This window comes from Coregonus lavaretus, assembly GCF_964263955.1.
Source record: "Coregonus lavaretus genome assembly, contig: HAP1_SCAFFOLD_6849, whole genome shotgun sequence".
In the NCBI taxonomy this organism is placed as follows: Eukaryota; Metazoa; Chordata; class Actinopteri; order Salmoniformes; family Salmonidae; genus Coregonus; species Coregonus lavaretus.
The window spans coordinates 4,143-30,028 of NW_028158477.1; the positions used below are offsets into that span (position 1 = coordinate 4,143).

At 42.1% G+C, this 25,886-nt stretch overlaps 1 protein-coding gene across 1 annotated transcript; it reads left to right on the plus strand.

Moving 5' to 3' along the window:
• Window positions 1–201: 201 nt before the first annotated feature.
• LOC311123941 (lysyl oxidase homolog 4-like) lies at window positions 202–25,252 on the plus strand (the record flags this gene model as incomplete). Its single annotated transcript, XM_084198156.1, has 9 exons — window positions 202–240; window positions 1,414–1,627; window positions 1,916–2,093; window positions 9,600–9,754; window positions 9,947–10,114; window positions 10,563–10,725; window positions 11,478–11,721; window positions 24,457–24,572; window positions 25,116–25,252. Coding segments are annotated over 9 exons (1,414 nt in total), but the record flags the coding sequence as incomplete, so codon positions are not given.
• Window positions 25,253–25,886: the final 634 nt, after the last annotated feature.

Here is a 25,886-nt window from a genome sequence, read left to right on the forward strand (position 1 = left end):
CAGATATCTACAGTCAGTGTGTGGGTATCACTGTGTGTGGCATTAACCAAGCACCTGACACAGTTGTCATCTACAAAAGCTGACTCTGTGGGCAAGCTTTAGTCATCTCACCTCACAGGACTAACAGGTGTTTCACTAAACCTCAACTAATAAACGGAAGAGATACTAACATCCTTTCCTATTTTTCCCGTTTCTTCACAGGAAAATCTGGGACACCAAGCTTGCTGATCCATCCACAAAGTAAGACCTACACAGATGTTGGAACATCTCAACTACCTACAAATTCTTTGTTCTCCAGGTGTTGATGATGTTTGTGTATCTGATTTTAGCACACATGACTGTATGCACACATGACTGTAAGTCGCTTTGGATAAAAGTGTCTGCTAAATGGCATAGACTATAAAGTATACATACTATAGTATTATAAAGTATTCATATGAAGTGTTACTGGATAGTCCTTGTCTTGTTCCTTCATGTAACTGAGATAACATAAGTAACCAGACGTTAGCTATGCACATGTTAAAGTTAGATGGGACTTGCGAAGCAAAAGTCCCGACTTTAAATCTTCGTCATACTTCTTGATATTCTTCTGAACGCTACTCCTCTTACACAGTTTAAGCTGGAAACGTTCAAACTTTAACATGGGCTGACTAGTCTGGAATAGTGTGCTTGCATACAACTGGTTTTATATTATTATTTATACTTTTTAAACTATTATTTTTTTGTCTTTATTTATGAAATGATTTATTTAATTATAACAATAGGGGAGCACATTCTAAGCATGAGACAATGAGTAAACATTGTGACTTTTGACAGTAATCAGCTGCCTTGACCACTTTACTCCACAACGACGTCATTGTAGACAGAAACTTAAAGGGTATGACACTTTGGTCTGATATCCTGCTTATCTATCCAGTCATAACTTTCTTTAACAGCTTTATCCTGTGATTAAGACATTTATGTTTGGTTAAAGTAAGGGATAAACGCTTGGGATAAGATAATGTTTTTAAAATGTATTTTAAACTTCAACACTCTGTTATTACAGTTTGCAAATACTGTGGTATTCTAGTAGGAGAGTGTGTAAAAGTGTAGTAGGCTAGTCTGTGTTGTTGTTTGTGATAAAATATGTGATCTAACGGCCACACAATCCAATGTAGTAAGGTTGATAGTGTAGTCTATCAAAGTAATCAGACCAATTATTTTGCTAAATTTAACTTTGAGTATATTTAACTTCTTGGCATAAGTAAAACATTTTAAACTTCTTCCACTACCACAAAAATACTTGTAAAGAGTTCAAGCCAAGTCCCACCAATTTTTCTTCATGGAAAATTACCCTGTAGTATGTTATAATGTGTTACAATGTGTTATAAAGCATTCTAATACGCTTACAACCTCTTCTCCTCCCCTTCCTAGGCTGAGCCTCATGGCTAGTAAGAAGGGTTTCTGGGTAGAGAAGGTTCACTGCCTGGGGTCAGAGACCAGCCTATCAGAGTGTCACACACAGCTGTCCATCCCACGTAGCCCCTCCCCCTGTAAGAGCGGGAGACACGCGGTGGCGAGGTGTGTACCGGGACCACAGTTTGCTCGCATGTCATCTGGAAGACCCCAGGCACCCCACCCAATTGTGGTAAGAGACAGACATACTGACGCATGCACACACACGATGACTCACACACTTACACACATTCCATGCCTCATTGTGCTAATAACCAAGACCTTGTCACTTTTCCTGCGTTCTGCACAAATATATGAAAAAAAATAGTCTTAGACAATCATCCAGTCTTACATGATACTGACACTGTTTCTCTCTCGCTTTCTCTCTCTCTCTCTCTCTCTCTCTCTCTCTCTCTCTCTCTCTCTCTCTTTCTCTCTCTCTCCGTCTCTCTCTGTCTCTCTCCGTGCCTGTAATCTCTAGCCGGTGCGTCTGAAGGCTGGCCCCAGGCTGGGTGAGGGCCGTGTGGAGGTGCTGAAGGAGGGGAAGTGGGGGACCATCGTAGACCACCTGTGGGACCGCAACTCAGCCAGCGTGGTGTGCAGAGAGCTGGGCTTCGGAACCGCCAAGGAGGCCCTCACTGGAGCTTACATGGGACAAGGTAGGCTAGGACTCTCTATCTGTTATTCCCTTTCTTGTTGTCTGACTCTGTGTCTGTCCTACAGGGGTCAAGATTAGACTGTTATTCTCTCTGGCAAAGGAAAAAATTCACCCCGGTTGTGTCACGTGAACATCCAGCCCTGTCTGTTTCATCCAGGGTCTTATGCACCTGAGGGAACACACCCATGATAAAGCTGTGTGTATGTGTCTATGTCTGTCCTGGCTTAGGTCACAGGAACAGTGTATCCTGAGTACCTTAGACTGTTTAAAATTCCATGCGAATCAGATGGAATTTTCCTGCCGTGCTTAGGACTTATCTTAGGACTCACGCCCGTCTGCCGCTGAATGGTCTGATACAGAAAGACAGACAGAGGAAATGTACAGAGAATAAGTGTTTTTATGTACTGTAGTTTGGTAAGCACAAAAGAGAGACATGTTCTGTTAAATAACATGTCATTTTCGCGCAATAGTCTCAATAAGTGCAGTAAATGCAGTCAATAAACACTGGTTTAAATATAGAATTGACAATAAATATTTTTAGATAAATAAACAACGCTATAATTAACGTTAGCACATGCCAATCAAACAGACAGATAAAAATGTAAGACTTTTTAGGGAGCTGGAAACGGGATGATTCTGGTGACATAGTTAGTGAGAATAGCCCAAATAGTTAGTTAGTGGTTAGAAGGGAAACCCTAGGATTTTCCTCTCTTTGAAATGAAGCGTGGTTTAGGGAACTTAATTAAATGTTGTTTAGGGAACATTAATTAAGCGTGGTTTAGGGAACATTAATGGTGTTTTTCTTTCCGTGGGATGTCTCCATGTTGAGCTGTTTAATCCTATTCAAAGTCCATTCAATCATCAAGTAGGCCTTTTCGCTTCGCCAAGCCTGAGCAGTAAAAATCATATACAGTGGGGAGAACAAGTATTTGATACACTGCCGATTTTGCAGGTTTTCCTACTTACAAAGCATGTAGAGGTCTGTAACTTTTATCATAGGTACACTTCAACTGTGAGAGACAGAATCTAAAACAAAAATCCAGAAAATCACATTGTATGATTTTTAAGTAATTCATTTGCATTTTATTGCATGACATAAGTATTTGATACATCAGAAAAGCAGAACTTAATATTTGGTACAGAAACCTTTGTTTGCAATTACAGAGATCATACGTTTCCTGTAGGTCTTGACCAGGTTTGCACACACTGCAGCAGGGATTTTGGCCCACTCCCCCATACAGACCTTCTCCAGATCCTTCAGGTTTCAGGGCTGTCGCTGGGCAATACGGACTTTCAGCTCCCTCCAAAGATGTTCTATTGGGTTCAGGTCTGGAGACTGGCTAGGCCACTCCAGGACCTTGAGATGCTTCTTACGGAGCCACTCCTTAGTTGCCCTGGCTGTGTGTTTCGGGTCGTTGTCATGCTGGAAGACCCAGCCACGACCCATCTTCAATGCTCTTACTGAGGGAAGGAGGTTGTTGGCCAAGATCTCGCGATACAGGGCCCCATCCATCCTCCCCTCAATACGGTGCAGTCGTCCTGTCCCCTTTGCAGAAAAGCATCCCCAAAGAATGATGTTTCCACCTCCATGGTTCATGGTTGGGATGGTGTTCTTGGGGTTGTACTCATCCTTCTTCTTCTTCCAAACATGGCGAGTGGAGTTTAGACCAAAAAGCTATATTTTTGTCTCATCAGACCACATTACTTTCTCCCATTCCTCCTCTGGATCATCCAGATGGTCATTGGCAAACTTCAGATGGGCCTGGACATGCGCTGGCTTGAGCAGAGGGACCTTGCATGCGCTGCAGGATTTTAATCCATGTTACTAATGGTTTTCTTTGAGACTGTGGTACCAGCTCTCTTCAGGTCCTTGACCAGGTCCTGCCGTGTAGTTCTGGGCTGATCCCTCACCTTCCTCATGATCATTGATGCCCCACGAGGTGAGATCTTGCATGGAGCCCCAGACCGAGGGTGATTGACCATCATCTTGAACTTCTTCCATTTTCTAATAATTGCGCCAACAGTTGTTGCCTTCTCACCAAGCTGCTTGCCTATTGTCCTGTAACCCATCCCAGCCTTGTGCAGGTCTACACTTTTTATCCCTGATGTGCTGACACAGCTCTCTGGTCTTGGCCATTGTGGAGAGGTTGGAGTCTGTTTGATTGAGTGTGTGGACAGGTGTCTTTTATGCAGGTAACGAGTTCAAACAGGTGCAGTTAATACAGGTAATGAGTGGAGAACAGGAGGGCTTCTTAAATAAAAACTAACAGGTCTGTGAGAGCCGGAATTCTTACTGGTTGGTAGGTGATCAAATACTTATGTCATGCAATAAAATGCAAATGAATTACTTACAAATCATACAATGTGATTTTCTGGATTTTTATTTTAGATTCCGTCTCTCACAGTTGAAATGTACCTATGATAAAAATTACAGACCTCTACATGCTTTGTAAGTAGGAAAACCTGCAAAATCGGCAGTGTATCAAATACTTGTTCTCCCCACTGTAGGTCTGTCATTGTGGGTCTGCCATATAGGTCTGCCTGTGTGGGTGTGCTATATATAGTAGGTCTGCCTGTGTGGGTGTGCTATATATAGTAGGTCTGCCTGTGTGGGTGTGCTATATATAGTAGGTCTGCCTGTGTGGGTGTGCCATATATAGTAGGTCTGCCTGTGTGTCTTTCAGCCATAGAGTCTATGTGACATTTCTCAGTCACCTTGCCTGTCCTGAATTAGTAGCTTTTGGGTGGGGCGTTTTGGTGCACGTGAGCTACTTGACACACATATAGCTCTGTGTGAGTGAGTGAAAGAGTGTATTTTTGTGATATCCAATTGGTAGTTACGATCTTGTCTCATCGCTGCAACTCCCCAACGGGCTCGGGAGAGACGATGGTCGAGACATGCGTCCCCCGAAACATGACCCGCCAAGCCGTGTTGCTTCTTAATACACTGCTCGATTAACCCGGAAGCCAGCCGCACCAATGTTTCGGAGGAAAGCTTGCAGGCACCCGGCCCGCCAACAAGGAGTCGCTAGAGCGCGATTAGCCAAGGAAAGCACCCCAGACTAACAAGGAAGGCGCTAGGCCAACCCCAGGCTGTAGTGACGCCTCAGCACTGTGATGCAATGCCTTAGACTGCTGCGCCACTCGGGAGGCCCCCATTACTTAATACTTTAAAGTCAATCTAACATTTAATAAATAGGTTGTTATTACTTTTACATCTTTACTTAAAATAATAAAGTAGTAGTCAGACATTGATATTTGAGTAAAAAACTATTGATATACAGTTGAAGTCGGAAGTTTACATACACCTTAGCCAAATATATTTTAAATCAGTTTTTCACAATTCCTGACATTTAATCCTAGTGAAAATGCCCTGTCTTATGTCAGTTAGGATCACCACTTTATTTTAAGAATGTGAAATGTCAGAATAATAGTAGAGAGAATGATTTATTTCAGCTTTTATTTCTTTCATCACATTCCCAGTGGGTCAGACGTTTACATACACTCAATTAGTATTTGGTAGCATTGCCTTAAAATTATTTAACTTGCGTCAAACGTTTTGGGTAGCCTTCCACAAGCTTCCCACAATAAGTTGGGTGAATTTTGGCCCATTCCTCCTGACAGAGCTGGTGTAACTGAGTCAGGTTTGTAGGCCTCCTTGCTCGCACACACTTTTTCAGTTCTGCCCACACATTTTCTATAGGGTTGAGGTCGGGGCTTTGTGATGGCCACTCCAATACCTTGACTTTGTTGTCCTTAAGCCATTTTGCCACAACTTTGGAAGTATGCTTGTGGCCATTGTCCATTTGGAAGACCCATTTGCGACCAAGCTTTAACTTCCTGACTGATGTCTTGAGATGTTGCTTCAATATATCCACATCATTTTCCTTCCTCATGATGCCATCTATATTGTGAAGTGCACCAGTCCCTCCTGCAGCAAAGCACCCCCACAGCATGATGCTGCCACCCCTGTGCTTCACGGTTGGGATGGTGTTCTTCGGCTTGCAAGCCCCCCACCCCCTTTTTCCTCCAAACATAACAATGGTCATTATGGCCAAACAGTTCTATTTTTGTTTCATCAGACCAGAGGACATTTCTCCAAAAAGTATGATCTTTGTCCCCATGTGCAGTTGCAAACCGTAGTCTGGCTTTTTTATGGCAGTTTTGGAGCAGTGGCTTCTTCCTTGCTAAGCGGCCTTTCAGGTTATGTCGATATAGGACTAGTTTTACTGTGGATATAAATACTTTTTTACCTGTTTTCTCCAGCATCTTCACAAGGTCCTTTGCTGTTGTTCTGGGATTGATTTGCACCTTTCGCACCAAAGTACGTTCATCTCTAGGAGACAGAACGCGTCTCCTTCCTGAGCAGTATGACGGCTGCGTGGTCCCATGGTGTTTATACTTGCTTACTATTGTTGTACAGATGAACGTGGTACCTTCAGGCGTTTGGAAATTGCTCTCATGGATGAACCAGACTTGTGGAGGTCTACAATTTTTTTGGCTGATTTCTTTTGATTTTCCCATGATGTCAAGCAAAGAGGCACTGAGTTTGAAGGTAGGCCTTGAAATACATCCACAGGTACACCTCCAATTGACTCAAATAATGTAAATTAGCCTATCAGAAGCTTCTAAAGCCATGATATAATTTTCTGGAAATTTCCAAGCTGTTTAAAAGCACAGTCAACTTAGTGTATGTACACTTCTGACCCACTGGAATTGTGATACAGTGAATTATAAGTGAAATAATCTGTCTGTAAACAATTGTTGGAAAGATTACTGAAACCAACGTCTAAACTCATCAGCTGCCATTTGAACTCTCAACATCATCATCATCATCATCATCATCGTCCTCCTCCTCATCATCATCATCGTCGTCATCGTCACCATCATCATCATCAGTGTCGTCGTCAGGGTCTATTTCCAAATCTGACCAATGCTATATTATTATTTCTACTACTATATGTAATTGACTCTGTGAGGTGGTATACGTCCACAGTTGTGTGTGTGCCCCCCCGTGTTAGTGTGTGTTTACAGTATGTGCATGATTCTTCTTCTTTCTCAGGATCCATTTCGTACCCGCCTATTTTTCTCAGAACTACTGCCCAAATCAGCTAAAATGTACTTTTTTCAATGTATATCCACAATCCACAGAAGCTGTGTTGGTCCTGATAAGTTAACTGTGGTTGTTCTGATCTACCTACTCAGTGGTATTTTATGTGGTATTCACACTGATAAAGAGGTTTGGGTCAGGAAGTGGGTTTTGTTTAGCCTATTTAGTGTGGGTGGATGTACAGTGGGAAAAAAAGTATTTAGCCAGCCACCAATTGTGCAAGTTCTCCCACTTAAAAAGATGAGAGAGGCCTGTAATTTTCATCATAGGTACACGTCAACTATGACAGACAAATTGAGAAGGAAAAAAAAAATCACATTGTAGGATTTTTTATGAATTTATTTGCAAATTATGGTGGAAAATAAGTATTTGGTCACCTACAAACAAGCACGATTTCTGGCTCTCACAGACCTGTAACTTCTTCTTTAAGAGGCTCCTCTGTCCTCCACTCGTTACCTGTATTAATGGCACCTGTTTGAACTTGTTATCAGTATAAAAGACACCTGTCCACAACCTCAAACAGTCACACTCCAAACTCCACTATGGCCAAGACCAAAGAGCTGTCAAAGGACACCAGAAACAAAATTGTAGACCTGCACCAGGCTGGGAAGACTGAATCTGCAATAGGTAAGCAGCTTGGTTTGAAGAAATCAACTGTGGGAGCAATTATTAGGAAATGGAAGACATACAAGACCACTGATAATCTCCCTCGATCTGGGGCTCCACGCAAGATCTCACCCCGTGGGGTCAAAATGATCACAAGAACGGTGAGCAAAAATCCCAGAACCACACGGGGGGGACCTAGTGAATGACCTGCAGAGAGCTGGGACCAAAGTAACAAAGCCTACCATCAGTAACACACTACGCCGCAAGATTTTGAGTGAAAACCTCCTTCCATCAGCAAGGGCATTGAAGATGAAACGTGGCTGGGTCTTTCAGCATGACAATGATCCCAAACACACCGCCCGGGCAACGAAGGAGTGGCTTCGTAAGACGCATTTCAAGGTCCTGGAGTGGCCTAGCCAGTCTCCAGATCTCAACCCCATAGAAAATCTTTGGAGGGAGTTGAAAGTCTGTGTTGCCCAGCGACAGCCCCAAAACCTCACTGCTCTATAGGAGATCTGCGTGGAGGAATGGGCCAAAATACCAGCAACAGTGTGTGAAAACCTTGTGAAGACTTACAGAAAACGTTTGACCTGTGTCATTGCCAACAAAGGGTATATAACAAAGTATTGAGAAACTTTTGTTATTGACCAAATACTTATTTTCCACCATAATTTGCAAATAAATTCATTAAAAATCCTACAATGTGATTTTCTGGAATTTCTTTCTCATTTTGTCTGTCATAGTTGACGTGTACCTATGATGAATATTACAGGCCTCTCTCGTCTTTTTAAGTGGGAGAACTTGCACAATTGGTGGCTGACTAAATACTTTTTTCCCCCACTGTATACCCAGTCATACCCAGTCATTGTGAACAATATGGATGGAGGCCTACAATCTATCATTATAGATAACCAACATACTGTAGAAGACCAAGATAGACCTGCAATCAACAACCAACTCTCTCTCTCTCTCTCACACTCACTCACTCACTCACTCACTCTCTCTCTCTCTCTCTCTCTCTCTCTCTCTTGCTCTCTGTTTTTGTGGTCAGAATCACCACTGTGTGTTATTTTTGTGGTGACTCGATATCCTCCAAGCTTACACATTCTCTTTTCGTTTTTCTAAATATTGTTAAAAACAATGCCAAGCCCTCTCCTCGATGCACTTCTCTCAATGTTACTCTTTCCACACTTTTCAATCCCTCAACCTACTGTCTGAATTTGAATACTTTTCCCACACACTTGACAAGTTGTTTTACAATTAGAAGCACCAATCTATGAACTAAAGTGTTACCATATTGTATATCCTGGTTCAGCTTTGGCTCTTACATGTTTTCTCTGCTGATTTGGGGGTTGTAGCAGATGGTAGCATTACACACACGTCATCTTCTTGAGAAGCACTGGCTGGGTGGCAAAATGTACAAAATGGTGGTAATGATGTGTGTCTGATCTCTGGAGTACATGGAGTACTGCCATGTTATCTCCTCTGGCAGGCAGGCAGGCAGGCAGGCAGGCAGGCAGGCAGGCAGGCAGGCAGGCAGGCAGGCAGACAGACAGACAGACAGACAGGCAGGCAAGCAGGCAGGCAGACAGACAGACAGACAGACAGACAGACAGGCAGGCAGGCAGGCAGGCAGGCAGACAGACAGACAGACAGACAGACAGACAGACAGACAGACAGACAGACAGACAGACAGACAGTACCTATAGGAAACTTTTTGTTGATGTGGTGCTGTTGCTCTCTCTCTCTCTCTCTCTCTCTCTCTCTCTCTCTCTCTCTCTCTCTCTCTAGGTACTGGTCCTATCCATATAAACAGTGTCCAGTGTTTGGGGACAGAGAAGTCTATCCTAGACTGTAACTTCCAGGATGCCCCTCTATGGACGTTAAAACACACCCAGGACGCCTCAGTTCGCTGCAACATCCCCAAGCTTGGCCTGGCCAGCACGGTTAGAACACACTAATTATATTATTGTATACTCATTAGATACATAACTCTAAAGTTACAGGTTTAGAAAATACTGAATTGAAATTGAAATTTATTTTCCCTCCTTCCTCTCCTCTTCCTCTTCCTCATCCTCCTCCTCCTCTTCCTCCTCCTCCTGCTCCGCCTCCTCCTAACCTTCCTCCTCTTACCCCAGGTGCGGTTGACGGGAGGCAGGGAGCCAGGTGAGGGCCGTGTGGAGGTACTGATGGATGTAGGGGGTAGTAAGAGATGGGGGTCAGTCTGCAGTGAGAACTGGGGGATCAACGAAGCCATGGTGGTCTGTCGACAGCTGGGTCTGGGGTTCGCATCCCGAGCACACCAGGTACGGAAACACACATATGAAACCCTATTCTCTCTATAGTGCACTACTTATGGCCAGAGCCCTTTGGGGATTTACCCATATCCTCCCTGACTTCCTGACTTTCTCACCATTCAACTCACTGAGTCTCCCTGAGTCCTCAAACCTAAACACTCACCAGATAGCTGAAATACTCAGTAACACTTTCTTAAGCAATAAGGCCCTAGAGGGTGTGATATATTGGCCAATATACCACAGCTAAGGGCTTTTCTTACGCCTGATGCAAAGCGGAGTGCCTGTGTACAGCTCTTAGCCATGGTATATTGGCCATATACAACAAACCACCGAGGTACTTCATGTACAGTAGTCACACTCTCTCTCTCTCTCTCTCTCTCTCTCTCTCTCTCTCTCTCTCTCTCTCTCTCTCTCTCTCTCTCTCTCTCTCTCTCTCTCTCTCTCTCTCTCTCTTTAGGAGACGTGGTATTGGGCTGGGGATCCTAATGCAGCAGAGTTGGTGTTGAGTGGAACCCACTGTGTCGGAACTGAGCTGTCAATCCAACAGTGTCGCCGTAACAACCACCTCCACTGTCCCCGAGGGGGCGGGACTAAGGCTGCAGGGGTCACCTGTTCAGAGAGTGAGTCATCACAGCACACCTGTTCCACCAGGCTATATCTCTACACCTGTTCCACCAGGCTATCTCTCTACACCTGTTCCACCAGGCTATATCTCTACACCTGTTCCACCAGGCTATATCTCTACACCTGTTCCACCAGGCTATATCTCTACACCTGTTCCACCAGGCTATATCTCTACACCTGTTCCACCAGGCTATATCTCTACACCTGTTCCACCTGGCTAGATCTCTACACCTGTTCCACCAGGCTAGATCTCTACACCTGTTCCACCAGGCTATATCTCTACACCTGTTCCACCAGGCTATATCTCTACACCTGTTACACCAGGCTATATCTCTACACCTGTTCCACCAGGCTATATCTCTACACCTGTGTAATCTTAAGAGATCTTGCCCAGGGTTCTGTTCAAAGATCACGAAATGGGAGAAAATGGTTTGAAACTGAAGTACCTGAAAATGTTTTCTCTTTTTTGCTTTCTGAACGTGAACTCTGATTGATCTCTGTTCAATCAATGAATACAATGTATTTTATAAAGCCCTTTTTACACCGGCAGTTGTCACAAAGTGCTTTACAGATACCCAGCCTAAAACCCCAACCAGAACCACCTGCATTGCAACTGGTGAACCTTTAACCTACCCCTCCCCGTAGTGGCCCTTGCCCCATTGTTTCATGTAATACTTGGTTACCTGGTTAACCTGTCACCCCGATACATGTTTAAGTTAAACTCTCACCCCTCTCCCCTGCCCTCTAGCTGCCCCTGACTTGGTACTAGATGCCCAACTGGTTCAGGAGACAGCCTACCTGGAGGACCGACCCCTACACCTGCTGACCTGTGCCAACGAGGAGAACTGTCTGTCGTCTTCCGCTGCCAGAATGAACTGGCCCTACGGACACCGCCGCCTGCTACGATTCTCCTCCAGGATCATGAACATGGGACGGGCCGACTTCAGACCTAGGGCTACCAGGGAGTCTTGGACCTGGCACGCGTGTCACAGGTAAGGGTTGTTGTAGTTGTAGTCTTTGGCATTATGATCATGAGAAAGGCTGACTTCAGACCTAGGGCTACCAGGGAGTCTTTGACATGGCACGCGTGTCACAGGTTCTGTGTGGGGGTCAGGGGCTTTGTAGTTCTAGAAGGCCATGTACTTGTTGTTCTGTTTCACTGCATGCAGGGATTGTGGTAGTTGTAGTTTTACTATGCATTGCCATATACTTAGTTTGTAGTAGTTGAAATTCTCTGTTGCCATGCTTGTCATGAGCTGTAGTACTATATCACTGTACTCTATGAAGGGGATGTGGCTGAACTTGCTTGTGTGCGAAGTACTTAAGTAAAAATACTTTAAAGTACTACTTAAGTCGTTTTTTGGGGGTATCTATACTTTACTATTGATCTTTTTGACAACTTTGACTTTTACTTCACTACATTCCTAAATAAAATAATACACTTTTTACTCCATACATTTTCCCTGACACCCAAAAGTACTCATTACATAGCTCCTGGCTATCCGTAAATTAAAAAAACAAGAATGGTGCCGTCTGGTTTGTTTAATATAAGGAATTTGAAATGATTTATACTTTTACTTTTACTTTTGATACTTAAGTATATTTTAGCAATTACATTTACTTTTGATACTTAATATACCAAATACTTTTAGACTTTACTCAAGTAGTATTTTACTGACTTTCACTTTTACTTGAGTAATTTTTTATTAAGGTATCTTTACTTTTACTCAAGTATGACAATTGGGTACTTTTTCCACCACTGCTTGTGGGTGTAGGAGTTAGGGCGCTTTCACATATCCCCTGTATGACCTGGTTCCTGGAGCGTTAGGAACCCTGATCTGTGCTCTAAAGCAAACGAACCCTGGCTGAAACGAATCCTGGACCTTCCTGAGTAGGGGATCCAAGATCCAGGACCAGAATACAGGTATTGTGACGCGGAAGTGCGAGTCGTGTGGAACTTTTTACCCATTGTAAACAAGCTAGCTTGCTAACGTCATGTAGAATGTGCGTCTTGCAAATCACATCCTGAAACAGTTATTTTCAGGTCTTGTGAAAGCAAAACCTATTCTATAGAATTCTCACAAACGCTGTAGGAAACCGAACCAGGGAACTGAATTTCATATGTAAAAACGCCCTTAGTAACAGTCCCTTAGTTACAGTCGAAGGGAGGCTGTTGGAGTCCTAGATTAACACAGTCAGCTTGTTGTTGTTAGATGTGGGTGTCGTCATTATAAGTGGTTGGTAGTGGAAGTTGTGGATTTGGATGACCATGTTACATGTAAATGGTTGTGAGTTACATTACCTCAAGGAGTTATGGAAACCAGCACCACAGATTCCATTTTACAGCTGTAATGGCCCTTGTGGGACATAATTGTTCTGTGTGGGATGAATAAGGTCTTATTGACTTGAACTGAATTGAATTGAGTTAGTTACAGGTTAGAAAGCATATAAAAGTATGACCTCATTGTCATTAAGGACAATAAATGCTGTTTGGACAGAAACTTACTTACAGAAACTAATGGTTCACAGTTATAATTGTAATGGTTTAGCAGATAATAAGAAAAGACGATCAGTATTTACTTGCTAAAAGAGAAGGAATATTAAATCTATTGTTTACAGGAAACTCATTCAACAATTTTAGATGAAGTTGTGGGGAAAAAGGACTGGACAAAGAAATTCAAAAGGGGTGATGATATTAATCAACAGTAATTTTGATCCGAATGTGCAAATTGTCCAAACAGATCCTCAAGGTAGATGGATGATTTTAAATATGTTATTGGACCATAAACAGATATGGCTAATAATGATGATCCACGCTTCTTTGAAAATATATATAATAATTTCTCAACCCTACAAACAATACAAGACTCTATTATTATGGTGGGAGATTATAATACGGTTTTAAATACCTCTATGGACCGTAAAGGAAATCACACTACAAACTATCACTCTCATGCACTTAAGGATATCACGAATGTCATGGATATATTGGAACTAGTGGATATACAGTGGGGAAAAAAAGTATTTAGTCAGCCACCAATTGTGCAAGTTCTCCCACTTAAAAAGATGAGAGAGGCCTGTAATTTTCATCATAGTTACACGTCAACTATGACAGACAAAATGAGGAAAAAAAATCCAGAAAATCACATTGTAGGATTTTTTATGAATTTATTTGCAAATTATGGTGGAAAATAAGTATTTGGTCAATAACAAAAGTTTCTCAATACTTTGTTATATACCCTTTGTTGGCAATGACACAGGTCAAACGTTTTCTGTAAGTCTTCACAAGGTTTTCACACACTGTTGCTGGTATTTTGGCCCATTCCTCCATGCAGATCTCCTCTAGAGCAGTGATGTTTTGGGGCTGTCGCTGGGCAACACGGACTTTCAACTCCCTCCAAAGATTTTCTATGGGGTTGAGATCTGGAGACTGGCTAGGCCACTCCAGGACCTTGAAATGCTTCTTACGAAGCCACTCCTTCGTTGCCCGGGCGGTGTGTTTGGGATCATTGTCATGCTGAAAGACCCAGCCACGTTTCATCTTCAATGCCCTTGCTGATGGAAGGAGGTTTTCACTCAAAAAAGGTATGGTGTTCTTTGGAATCAACTCAGCATTCTTTGTCCTCCAAACACGACGAGTTGAGTTTTTACCAAAAAGTTATATTTTGGTTTCATCTGACCATATGACATTCTCCCAATCCTCTTCTGGATCATCCAAATGCACTCTAGCAAACTTCAGACGGGCCTGGACATGTACTGGCTTAAGCAGGGGGACACGTCTCGCACTGCAGGATTTGAGTCCCTGGCGGCGTAGTGTGTTACTGATGGTAGGCTTTGTTACTTTGGTCCCAGCTCTCTGCAGGTCATTCACTAGGTCCCCCCGTGTGGTTCTGGGATTTTTGCTCACCGTTCTTGTGATCATTTTGACCCCACGGGGTGAGATCTTGCGTGGAGCCCCAGATCGAGGGAGATTATCAGTGGTCTTGTATGTCTTCCATTTCCTAATAATTGCTCCCACAGTTGATTTCTTCAAACCAAGCTGCTTACCTATTGCAGATTCAGTCTTCCCAGCCTGGTGCAGGTCTACAATTTTGTTTCTGGTGTCCTTTGACGGCTCTTTGGTCTTGGCCATAGTGGAGTTTGGAGTGTGACCGTTTGAGGTTGTGGACAGGTGTCTTTTATACTGATAACAAGTTCAAACAGGTGCCATTAATACAGGTAACGAGTGGAGGACAGAGGAGCCTCTTAAAGAAGAAGTTACAGGTCTGTGAGAGCTAGAAATCTTGCTTGTTTGTAGGTGACCAAATACTTATTATTGCCAATGAAATGTTAGCTGTTAAAATCATATCCAACAATGACATTAAGGGGTTAGAAATCCAGGGCTTAAAAACAAAGTTGTCATTGTACGCTGATGATTTATGTTTTCTTTTAAATCCACAATTTGGATCCCTCCACAGCCTCATAGAGGATCTAGATACTTTTTCTAACCTCTCTGGATTAAAACCAAATTATGATAAGTGTGCCATATTACGTATTGGATCACAAAAAAATACAACTTTTACATTACCGTGTAATTTACCAATACAATGGTCTGACGGGGATGTGGACATACTCGGTATACATATCCCGAAAGAAAGAAATGATCTCACTCCAATTCAATTTAATAAGATAAGATCTTGCTACCATGGAAAGGGAAATACCTGTCTATTTGTGGAAAAATCATCCTGATTAACTCTTTAGTCATATCCCAGTTTACCTATTTGCTTAAGGTCTTGCCTACACCTAGCGACCTGTTTTTAAAATTACACTACCGTTCAAAAGTTTGGGGTCACTTAGAAATGTCCTTGTTTTCGAAAGAAAAGCATTTTTTTTGTCCATTAAAATAACATCAAATTGATCAGAAATACAGTGTAGACATTGTTAATGTTGTAAATGGCTATTGTAGCTGGAAACGGCTGATTTTTAATGGAATATCTACATAGGCGTACAGAGGCTCTCAAAGACCTGTAACTTCTTCTTTAAGAGGCTCCTCTGTCCTCCACTCGTTACCTGTATTAATGGCACCTGTTTGAACTTGTTATCAGTATAAAAGACACCTGTCCACAACCTCAAACAGTCACACTCCAAACTCCACTATGGCCAAGACCAAAGAGCCGTCAAAGGACACCAGAAACAAAATTGTAGACCTGCACCAGGCTGGGAAGACTGAATCTGCAATAGGTAAGCAGCTTGGTTTGAAGAAATCAACTGTGGGAGCAATTATTAGGAAATGGAAGACATACAAGACCACTGATAATCTCCCTCGATCTGGGGCTCCACGCAAGATCTCACCCCGTGGGGTCAAAATGATCACAAGAACGGTGAGCAAAAATCCCAGAACCACACGGGGGGACCTAGTGAATGACCTGCAGAGAGCTGGGACCAAAGTAACAAAGCCTACCATCAGTAACACACTACGCCGCCAGGGACTCAAATCCTGCAGTGCCAGACGTGTCCCCCTGCTTAAGCCACTATATGTCCAGGCCCGTCTGAAGTTTGCTAGAGTGCATTTGGATGATCCAGAAGAGGATTGGGAGAATGTCATATGGTCAGATGAAACCAAAATATAACTTTTTGGTAAAAACTCAACTCGTCGTGTTTGGAGGACAAAGAATGCTGAGTTGCATCCAAAGAACACCATACCTACTGTGAAGCATGGGGGTGGAAACATCATGCTTTGGGGCTGTTTTTCTGCAAAGGGACCAGGACGACTGATCTGTGTAAAGGAAAGAATGAATGGGGCCATGTATCGTGAGATTTTGAGTGAAAACCTCCTTCAATCAGCAAGGGCATTGAAGATGAAACGTGGCTGGGTCTTTCAGCATGACAATGATCCCAAACACACCGCCCGGGCAACGAAGGAGTGGCTTCGTAAGAAGCATTTCAAGGTCCTGGAGTGGCCTAGCCAGTCTCCAGATCTCAACCCCATAGAAAATCTTTGGAGGGAGTTGAAAGTCCGTTTTGCCCAGCGACAGCCCCAAAACATCACTGCTCTAGAGGAGATCTGCATGGAGGAATGGGCCAAAATACCAGCAACAGTGTGTGAAAACCTTGTGAAGACTTACAGAAAACGTTTGACCTGTGTCATTGCCAACAAAGGGTATATAACAAAGTATTGAGAAACTTTTGTTATTGACCAAATACTTATTTTCCACCATAATTTGCAAATAAATTCATTAAAAATCCTACAATGTGATTTTCTGGAATTTTTTTCCTCAATTTGTCTGGCATAGTTGACGTGTACCTATGATGAAAATTACAGGCCTCTCTCATCTTTTTAAGTGGGAGAACTTGCACAATTGGTGGCTGACTAAATACTTTTTTCCCCACTGTATGGAGGCTTAAATATCCTGACCTAGTGAGATACATGACGGAGGCTCAGTCAAGCTAGTCGTCTTGATTACTTTCTTATGTCATTCTCTCTTGCACCAAAAGTTTAAAAAGTGTTGATAGGGGACAGAATGCGGTCGGATCATCACATAATTGGCATATACAGTGGGGGAAAAATGTATTTAGTCAGCCACCAATTGTGCAAGTTCTCCCACTTAAAAAGATGAGAGAGGCCTGTAATTTTCATCATAGGTACACGTCAACTATGACAGACAAAATGAGAAAGAAAATTCCAGGAGATCACATTGTAGGATTTTTTATAAATTTATTTGCAAATTATGGTGGAAAATAAGTATTTGGTCACCTACAAACAAGCACGATTTCTGTGGGAGAACTTGCACAATTGGTGGCTGTCTAAATATGTTTTTTCCCCACTGTATATTACTCTTACAGAGTTTCCACGTAGGCGAGGGTATTGGACATTTAATCAAAGCCTATTGGATGCTATCTATTTTTTTTACTAGGACAGAAGAATTTATAACTGACTTTTCCTGACATAACATAGTTACAGCAGATCCCCTTATTGTATGGGACACTTTTAAATTTGCTTTTAGAGGCCATGCAATTCAGTACTCATCTCTAAAACAAAAACAATTTAGGTCAAAAGAGTCCATATTAACAAAGGAAATGGAAGGACTAACAGTACAGATAGATAGCAATACAAACTGTACCATAGAGCCTCAGAATAAGTTAGAAGAAAAACTAAAATAAATGGAGGAACATATTCAAGAAAGATCAAGTATAATATGTTATTAAAAAGAATGCGAATTGGATGGAATTTGGGGAAAAATGCACCAAATTCTATTTCAATCTTCAACATAGAAATGCTACCAAAAATAATTTACTAAAACTTGTTACAAATGACAGTCACCCATGATTCACCAAATGATATTTTGAAAGAGGAGAAAAGTACTTTAAGCATATGTTTCCGTTTCAGTTTCCTCCATCTCCACTAACCGAAGCTAATTGTATGGATTCTTTTTCTATTAATAATGTTAAATGAACAGCTGTACAGAAAGACTCATGTAAAGGCCAAATTACAGAGGAGGAACTTCTCGATGCAATTAAAGCCTTTAAATCCGGGAAAAATCTAAAAGGTATTGTTGGATATTATTAATCCTAATCAGACAGGTTTTTTACATGGACGATACATTGGAGATAATATAAGAAAAGTACTGGAAACAATAGAACACTATGAAAAATCAGGGAAACCAGGGAAACCAGGCCTGGTTTTCATAGCTGACTTTGTAAAGGTATTTGATAAAGTATGACTGGAGTTTATATATAAATTCCTGGAATATTTCAATTTTGGATAATGGGTTAAAATGATGTATAGTAACCCTAGGTGTAAAATAGTAAATAATGGCTACTTCTCAGAAAGTTGAAAACTGTTAAGAGGAGTAAAACAAGGTTGTCCACTATCGGCATATCTATTTATTATTGCCAATGAAATGTTAGCTGTTAAAATCAGATCCAACAATGACATTAAGGGGTTAGAAATCCAGGGCTTAAAAACAAAGGTGTCATTGTACGCTGATGATTTATGTTTTCTTTTAAATCCACAATTTGGATCCCTCCACAGCCTCATAGAGGATCTAGATACTTTTTCTAACCTCTCTGGATTAAAACCAAATTATGATAAGTGTGCCATATTACGTATTGGATCACAAAAAAATACAACTTTTACATTACCGTGTAATTTACCAATACAATGGTCTGACGGGGATGTGGACATACTCGGTATACATATCCCGAAAGAAAGAAATGATCTCACTCCAATTCAATTTAATAAGATAAGATCTTGCTACCATGGAAAGGGAAATACCTGTCTATTTGTGGAAAAATCATCCTGATTAACTCTTTAGTCATATCCCAGTTTACCTATTTGCTTAAGGTCTTGCCTACACCTAGCGACCTGTTTTTAAAATTACACTACCGTTCAAAAGTTTGGGGTCACTTAGAAATGTCCTTGTTTTCGAAAGAAAAGCATTTTTTTTGTCCATTAAAATAACATCAAATTGATCAGAAATACAGTGTAGACATTGTTAATGTTGTAAATGGCTATTGTAGCTGGAAACGGCTGATTTTTTATGGAATATCTACATAGGCGTACAGAGGCCCATTATCAGCAACCATCAGTCCCGTGTTCCAATGGCACGTTGTGTTTGCTAATCCAAGTTTATCATTTTAAAAGGCTAATTGATCATTAGAAAACCCTTTTGCAATTATGTTAGCACAGCTGAAAACTGTTGTGCTGATTAAATAAGCAATAAAACTGGCCTTCTTGAGACTAGTTGAGTATCTGGAGCATCAGTAATTGTGGGTTCGATTACAGGCTCAAAATGGCCAGAAATAAAGAACTTTCTTCTGAAACTCGTCAGTTTATTCTTGTTCTGAGAAATGAAGGCTATTCCATAGGAGAAATTGCCAAGAAACTGAAGATCTCGTATAACGCTGTGTACCACTCCCTTCACAGAACAGCGCAAACTGGCTCTAACCGGAATAGAAAGAGGAGTGGGAGGCCCCGGTGCACAACTGAGCAAGATGACAAATACATTAAAGTGTCTCGTTTGAGAAACAGGCGACTCACAGGTCCTCAACCAGTAGCTACATTAAATAGTACCCACAAAACACCAGTATAAAACATCAACAGTGAAGAGGCGACTCCGGGATGCTGACCTTCTAGGCAGAGTTGCAAAGAAAAAGACATATCTCAGACTTCCCATCTTAATCTTTTCTTTTTATTGGCCAGTCTGAGATATGGCTTTTTCTTTGTAACTGCCTAGACGGATCACCTCCTTGACCAAGGCCCTTCTCCCCCTATAGCTCAGTTTGGCTGGACGGCCAGCTCTAGGAAGAGTCTTGGTGTTTCCAAACTTCTTCCATTTAAGAATGATGGAGGCCACTGTGTTCTTGGGGACCTTCAATGCTGCATAAATGTTTTGGTACCCTTCCCCAGATCTGTGCCTCGACACAATCCTGTCTCAGAGCTCTACGGACAATTCCTTCGACCTCATAGAAAGGCTGAAGAATTGCAACACTTACCTGGACCTAACGCTGCAGATACAGTGAGGGAAAGAAGTATTTGATCCCCTGCTGATTTTGTACGTTTGCCCACTGACAAAGAAATGATCAGTCTATAATTTTAATGGTAGGTTTATTTGAACAGTGAGAGACAGAATAACAACAAAAAAATCGAGAAAAACGCATGTCAAAAATGTTATAAATTGATTTGCATTTTAATGAGGGAAATAAGTATTTGACCCCTCTGCAAAACATGACTTAGTACTTGGTGGCAAAATCCTTGTTGGCAATCACAGATGTCAGACATTTCTTGTAGTTGGCCACCAGGTTTGCACACATCTCAGGAGGGATTTTGTCCCACTCCTCTTTGCAGATCTTCTCCAAGTCATTAAGGTTTCGAGGCTGACGTTTGGCAACTCGAACATTCAGCTCCCTCCACAGATTTTCTATGGGATTAAGGTCTGGATACTGGCTAGGCCACTCCAGGACCTTAATGTGCTTCTTCTTGAGCCACTCCTTTGTTGCCTTGGCCGTGTGTTTTGGGTCATTGTCATGCTGGAATACCCATCCACGACCCATTTTCAATGCCCTGGCTGAGGGAAGGAGGTTCTCACCCAAGATTTATCTCCCGAGTGGTGCAGTGGTCTAAGGCACTGCATCGCAGTGCTAGCTGTGCCACTAGAGATCCTGGTTCGAATCCAGGCTCTGTCGTAGCCGGCCGCGACCGGGAGACCCATGGGGCGGCGCGCAATTGGCCCAGTGTCGTCCAGGGTAGGGGAGGGAATGGCCGGCAGGGATGTAGCTCAGTTGATAGAGGTTGTGGGTTTGATTCCCACAGGGGGTATGAAAAAATTATGTATGCACTAACTGTAAGTCGCTCTGGATAAGAGCATCTGCTAAATGACTAAAATGTAAAATGTAAATGTAAGATTTGATGGTACATGGCCCCGTCCATCGTCCCTTTGATGCGGTGAAGTTGTCCTGTCCCCTTAGCAGAAAAACACCCCCAAAGCATAAAGTTTCCACCTCCATGTTTGACGGTGGGGATGGTGTTCTTGGGGTCATATGCAGCATTCCTCCTCCTCCAAACACGGCGAGTTGAGTTGATGCCAAAGAGCTCGATTTTGGTCTCATCTGACCACAACACTTTCACCCAGTTCCCCTCCTCTGTAGGGTTAGCGGAAAATAATAAAGGAAATATATTTTTAAAATATATGTATATACAGTACTTGTCAAAAGTTTAGACACACCTACTCATTCAAATGTTTTTCTTTATTTTTACTATTGTCTACATTGTAGAATAATAGTGAAGACATCAAAACTATGAAATAACACAAATGAAATCATGTAGTAACCAAAAAAGTGTTAAACAAATCAAAATATATTTTATATTTTGAGATTCTTCAAAGTAGACACCATTTGCCTTGATGACAGCTTTGCACACTCTTGGCATTCTCTCAACCAGCTTCATGAGGTCATCACCTGGAATGCTTTTCAATAAACAGGTGTGCCTTGTTAAAAGTTCATTTGTGGAATTTCTTTCCTTCTTAATGCGTTTGAGCCAATGAGTTGTGTTGTGACAAGGTAGAGTTGGTATACAGAAGATAGCCCTGTTTGGTAAAAGACCAAGTCCATATTATGGCAAGAACAGCTCAAATAAGCAAAGAGAAACGACCATCATTACTTTAAGACGTGTCAGTCAATCTGGAAATGTTCAAGAATTTTGGTGCAGTCGCAAAAACCATCAAGCGCTATGATGCAACTGGCTCTCATGAGGACCGCCACAGGAAAGGAAGACCCAGAGTTACCTCTGCTGCAGAGGATAAGTTCATTAGAGTTACCAGCCTCAGAAATTGCAGCCCAAATAAATCCTTCACAGAGTTCAAGTAACAGACACATCTCAACGTCAACTGTTCAGAGGAGACTGCGTGAATCAGGCCTTCATGGTCGAATTGCTGCAAAGAAACCACTACTAAAGGACACCAATAAGAAGAAGAGACTTGCTTGGGCCAAGAAACACGAGCAATGGACATTAGACCGGTGGAAATCTGTCCTTTGGTCTGATGTGTCCAAATTAGAGATTTTTGGTTCCAACCGCCATGTCTTTGTGAGACGCAGAGTAGGTGAACGGATGATCTACGCATGTGTGGGTCCCACCGTGAAGCATGGAGGAGGAGGTGTGATGGCGTGGGTGTACTTTGCTGGTGACACTGTCAGTGATTTATTTAGAATTCAAGGCACACTTAACCAGCAAGGCTACCACAGCATTCTGCAGCGATACGGCATCCCATCTGGTTTGCGCTTAGTGGGACTATCGTTTGTTTTTCAACAGGACAATGACCCAAAACACACCTCCAGGCTGTGTAAGGGCTTTTTGACCAAGAAGGAGAGTGATGGAGTGCTGCATCAGATGACCTGGCCTCCACAATCACCCAACCTCAACCCAATTGAGATGGTTTGGGATGAGTTGGACCGCAGAGTGAAGGAAATGCAGCCAACAAGTCCTCAGCATATGTGGGAACTCCTTCTAGACTGTTGGAAAAGCATTCCTCATGAAGCTGGTTGAGAGAATGCTAAGAATGTGCAAAGCTGAAGGGTGGCTACTTTGAAGAATCTGAAATATAAAATATATTTTGATTTGTTTAACACTTTTTTGGTTACTACGTGATTCCATATGTTATTTTATAGTAATATTATTCTAGAATGTAGAAAATAGTAAAAATGAAGAAAAACCCTTGAATGAGTAGGTGTGTCCAAACTTTTGACTGTACTGTATATATTTACCCAAAAATATATGGGGGATTGGAAATGATGCAGACAATTACATTGATGGAAGCTATCTGCAATATTAAAGCTTATCTACCCCCTAAAAAAACACTTACAAAAACAACCACAAAAAAATAGTGGTCCACATAAAGCTTTTCTTCGATAATGTTATGTATACACTTATGTAAAATGCCAATTTCTGAGAAACAAAAATGTAAATTTTTCTGTTCTGTTATGCTTGTCTCTTAGTGGATGTCATTACTAAGTACACTGCAAGCGAATAACCAATCACTTTCATAGCGTTATTTTTCATATAACACATATCATGCAATTCTATCATTTTGCCATAGGGTGGAGTGACATTTTTTCCATTTGAAAGCTAATTACCTGCAAATCTACACATTTTGCCATAACTTATGCCATGGTAATATGATGTCTGATTGAGTGTGACTAACAAAATCAATGGGGGCCCACTGGAGGTCAGGGCCCCTGGGTACTTGCCCTGTGTGTCTGGTGGGTATTCGGCCATGATTACTGCACCTTTAGGTAGATAGCTAGCTAGACTAACTTACCAATTTAAACGTTTTTAGCTGACTTGGCTAATTAAGTGACTGTCAGTGACTGACATAAGAGAACAACTGCTGATGCACAACCAAATGTCGGAATTGCACCTTTTATATTCTACTACTCTTACTCTCAAATTAAGTTGAGACTGATTTTTTTGGGGAGTCGGTGCTAAAAGTGACTGTTTATGTCACTTATGCCTGGAGCCGTGTGTGTGTGTGTGTGTGCACGTGAATGCATGAATGTGTGTGCAGGTGAGTTTCAAAGCCCCCCATTCACTGTGAGTGTGTAAACAAGTCTGTGTGTGAGCTGTGCAACCTAGCAAGTTCTAGAACAAGCTTCTATGAGAGGTGTTATTCTGACACCCTACCACATGCTCTAGTGTTGAGATCACTGGGCTACCAGATATAGGGACCTACTGTTCTGATTCCCAAACATACACACACCAGCCAGTCAGTATTTAACGTCCATCCATGTCTGAGGACATCGGCAGATGACGTGGAAACTGGCCACTAGGGGCAACAGAGAGCGCTGTTACCGTCACATAGGTTTCGGTTTTGCTAGGGCGTTGTGGACGTGAATGGCGGATGGGAGTTAAACATCTACCTCTGATTCCAAAGGTTGCATGTTCGAATCCAGCGATAGAAAGTTGTTTTTGAGATTTTTGTTTTAAGCCTATCCCAAACCTTAACCCTTACCATAACCATTCTGAGTTACTGCCTAACCTTAAGATTTCAGAGTTAATGCCTTAACTTAACCTTAAATACTTAGAAATTTGGCGTTTGAGAAACATAGATCAGCGTCTAGTTCTGATGTGAGACTGTGAGAGCCAGTTGCACATACACACACACACACACACACACACACACACACACACACACACACACACACACACACACACACACAAACACACCCTAACCACCCCTTTTATTCTGTGTTACCAGGCACTACCACAGCATTGAGGTGTTCACCCACTATGACCTGCTGACTCTGAATGGGACCAGGATAGCAGAGGGACACAAGGCCAGCTTTTGTCTGGAGGATTCATACTGCCCTGAAGGTATTAACACCTGTTATGTACATGGGTAACACCTAATGTCACATGTTATTAACAGTCATACATACTGCCCTAAAGGTTATAACACTTGTTATTAACATGGATACATACTGCCTTGAAGGTAATAACACTTGTTAATAACATGGATAAATACTGCCCAGATGGTAATAACACCTGTTATCAACATGGATAAATACTGCCCAGATGGTAATAACACCTGTTATTAACATGGATAAATACTGCCCAGATGGTAATAACACCTGTTATTAACATGGATAAATACTGCCTAGATGGTAATAACACCTGTATTAACATGGATAGCTCCTCATGTCACATGTTATTAACATTCATAATCATTCATAACATGGCAATGTCACCTGCTATTAACAGTTATAACAACCCTTTATTTTAAACAACTTGGCTTCATAGGCTGTTCATCACCTAAATTGTTCCTGGCCAATTTTTTTTTGTTTGTTTAGTAGCTGAAACTGGCTCCTAAAAGCATCAAGCAGAAGAGTAAAGTCACCGTTCTTGTCTGTGTGTCAGGTCTGCATAAGCGTTTCTCCTGCTACAACATGGGCGACCAGGGCATCTCAGTGGGCTGCTGGGATACATACCGCCACGACATTGACTGTCAGTGGATCGACATCACCGACGTCAAGCCTGGAGACTACATATTCCAGGTACATACACACGCACAGGCACACACAGCTGCGTTTAATTTAGCTTGGAGTTTGCACTTTTGAGACGATCCCATTGGTCCCTTTGTACCACGCAAAACTATTAAAGTATGTTGAAGTATTTAACGTGTATGTGACCGAGGTCTGCAGACCACCCTCTGTGTTACCTACCATGAGAGACAGCCATGTTGTATTACACATACAGACACACACACACACACACACACACTCTCCATCTCTATCATTACCCTGTCTCATGTTAATCAGCTGTGTCTTTGTGGGCGCCACCTCAGGACACATCAAAGACTCCAACTCCCATCAGCCACCACTTCTGTCTCAGACTACTAATCCCAGCATGCCGTCCCTGGGGGCAATTAGGCTTTCAATTCTTTTTATGCCTCTGAGCCATTGGAAAGCCATGAGTTACAGTGAAACTTGCTGGAGTGAAACTTGCTATCTGTTAATGAGGGATTATGGTGAAACTAGCACACCTGTAATTACTGGTAGTACTACCTAATCACTCTCTGTTAATGATAGAGGGGTTATGATGAAACTAGCATCCCCGTAATTACTGGCAGTACTACCTAATCACTCTGTTAATGGGAGGGGGGTTATGGTGAAACTAGCATCCCCGTAA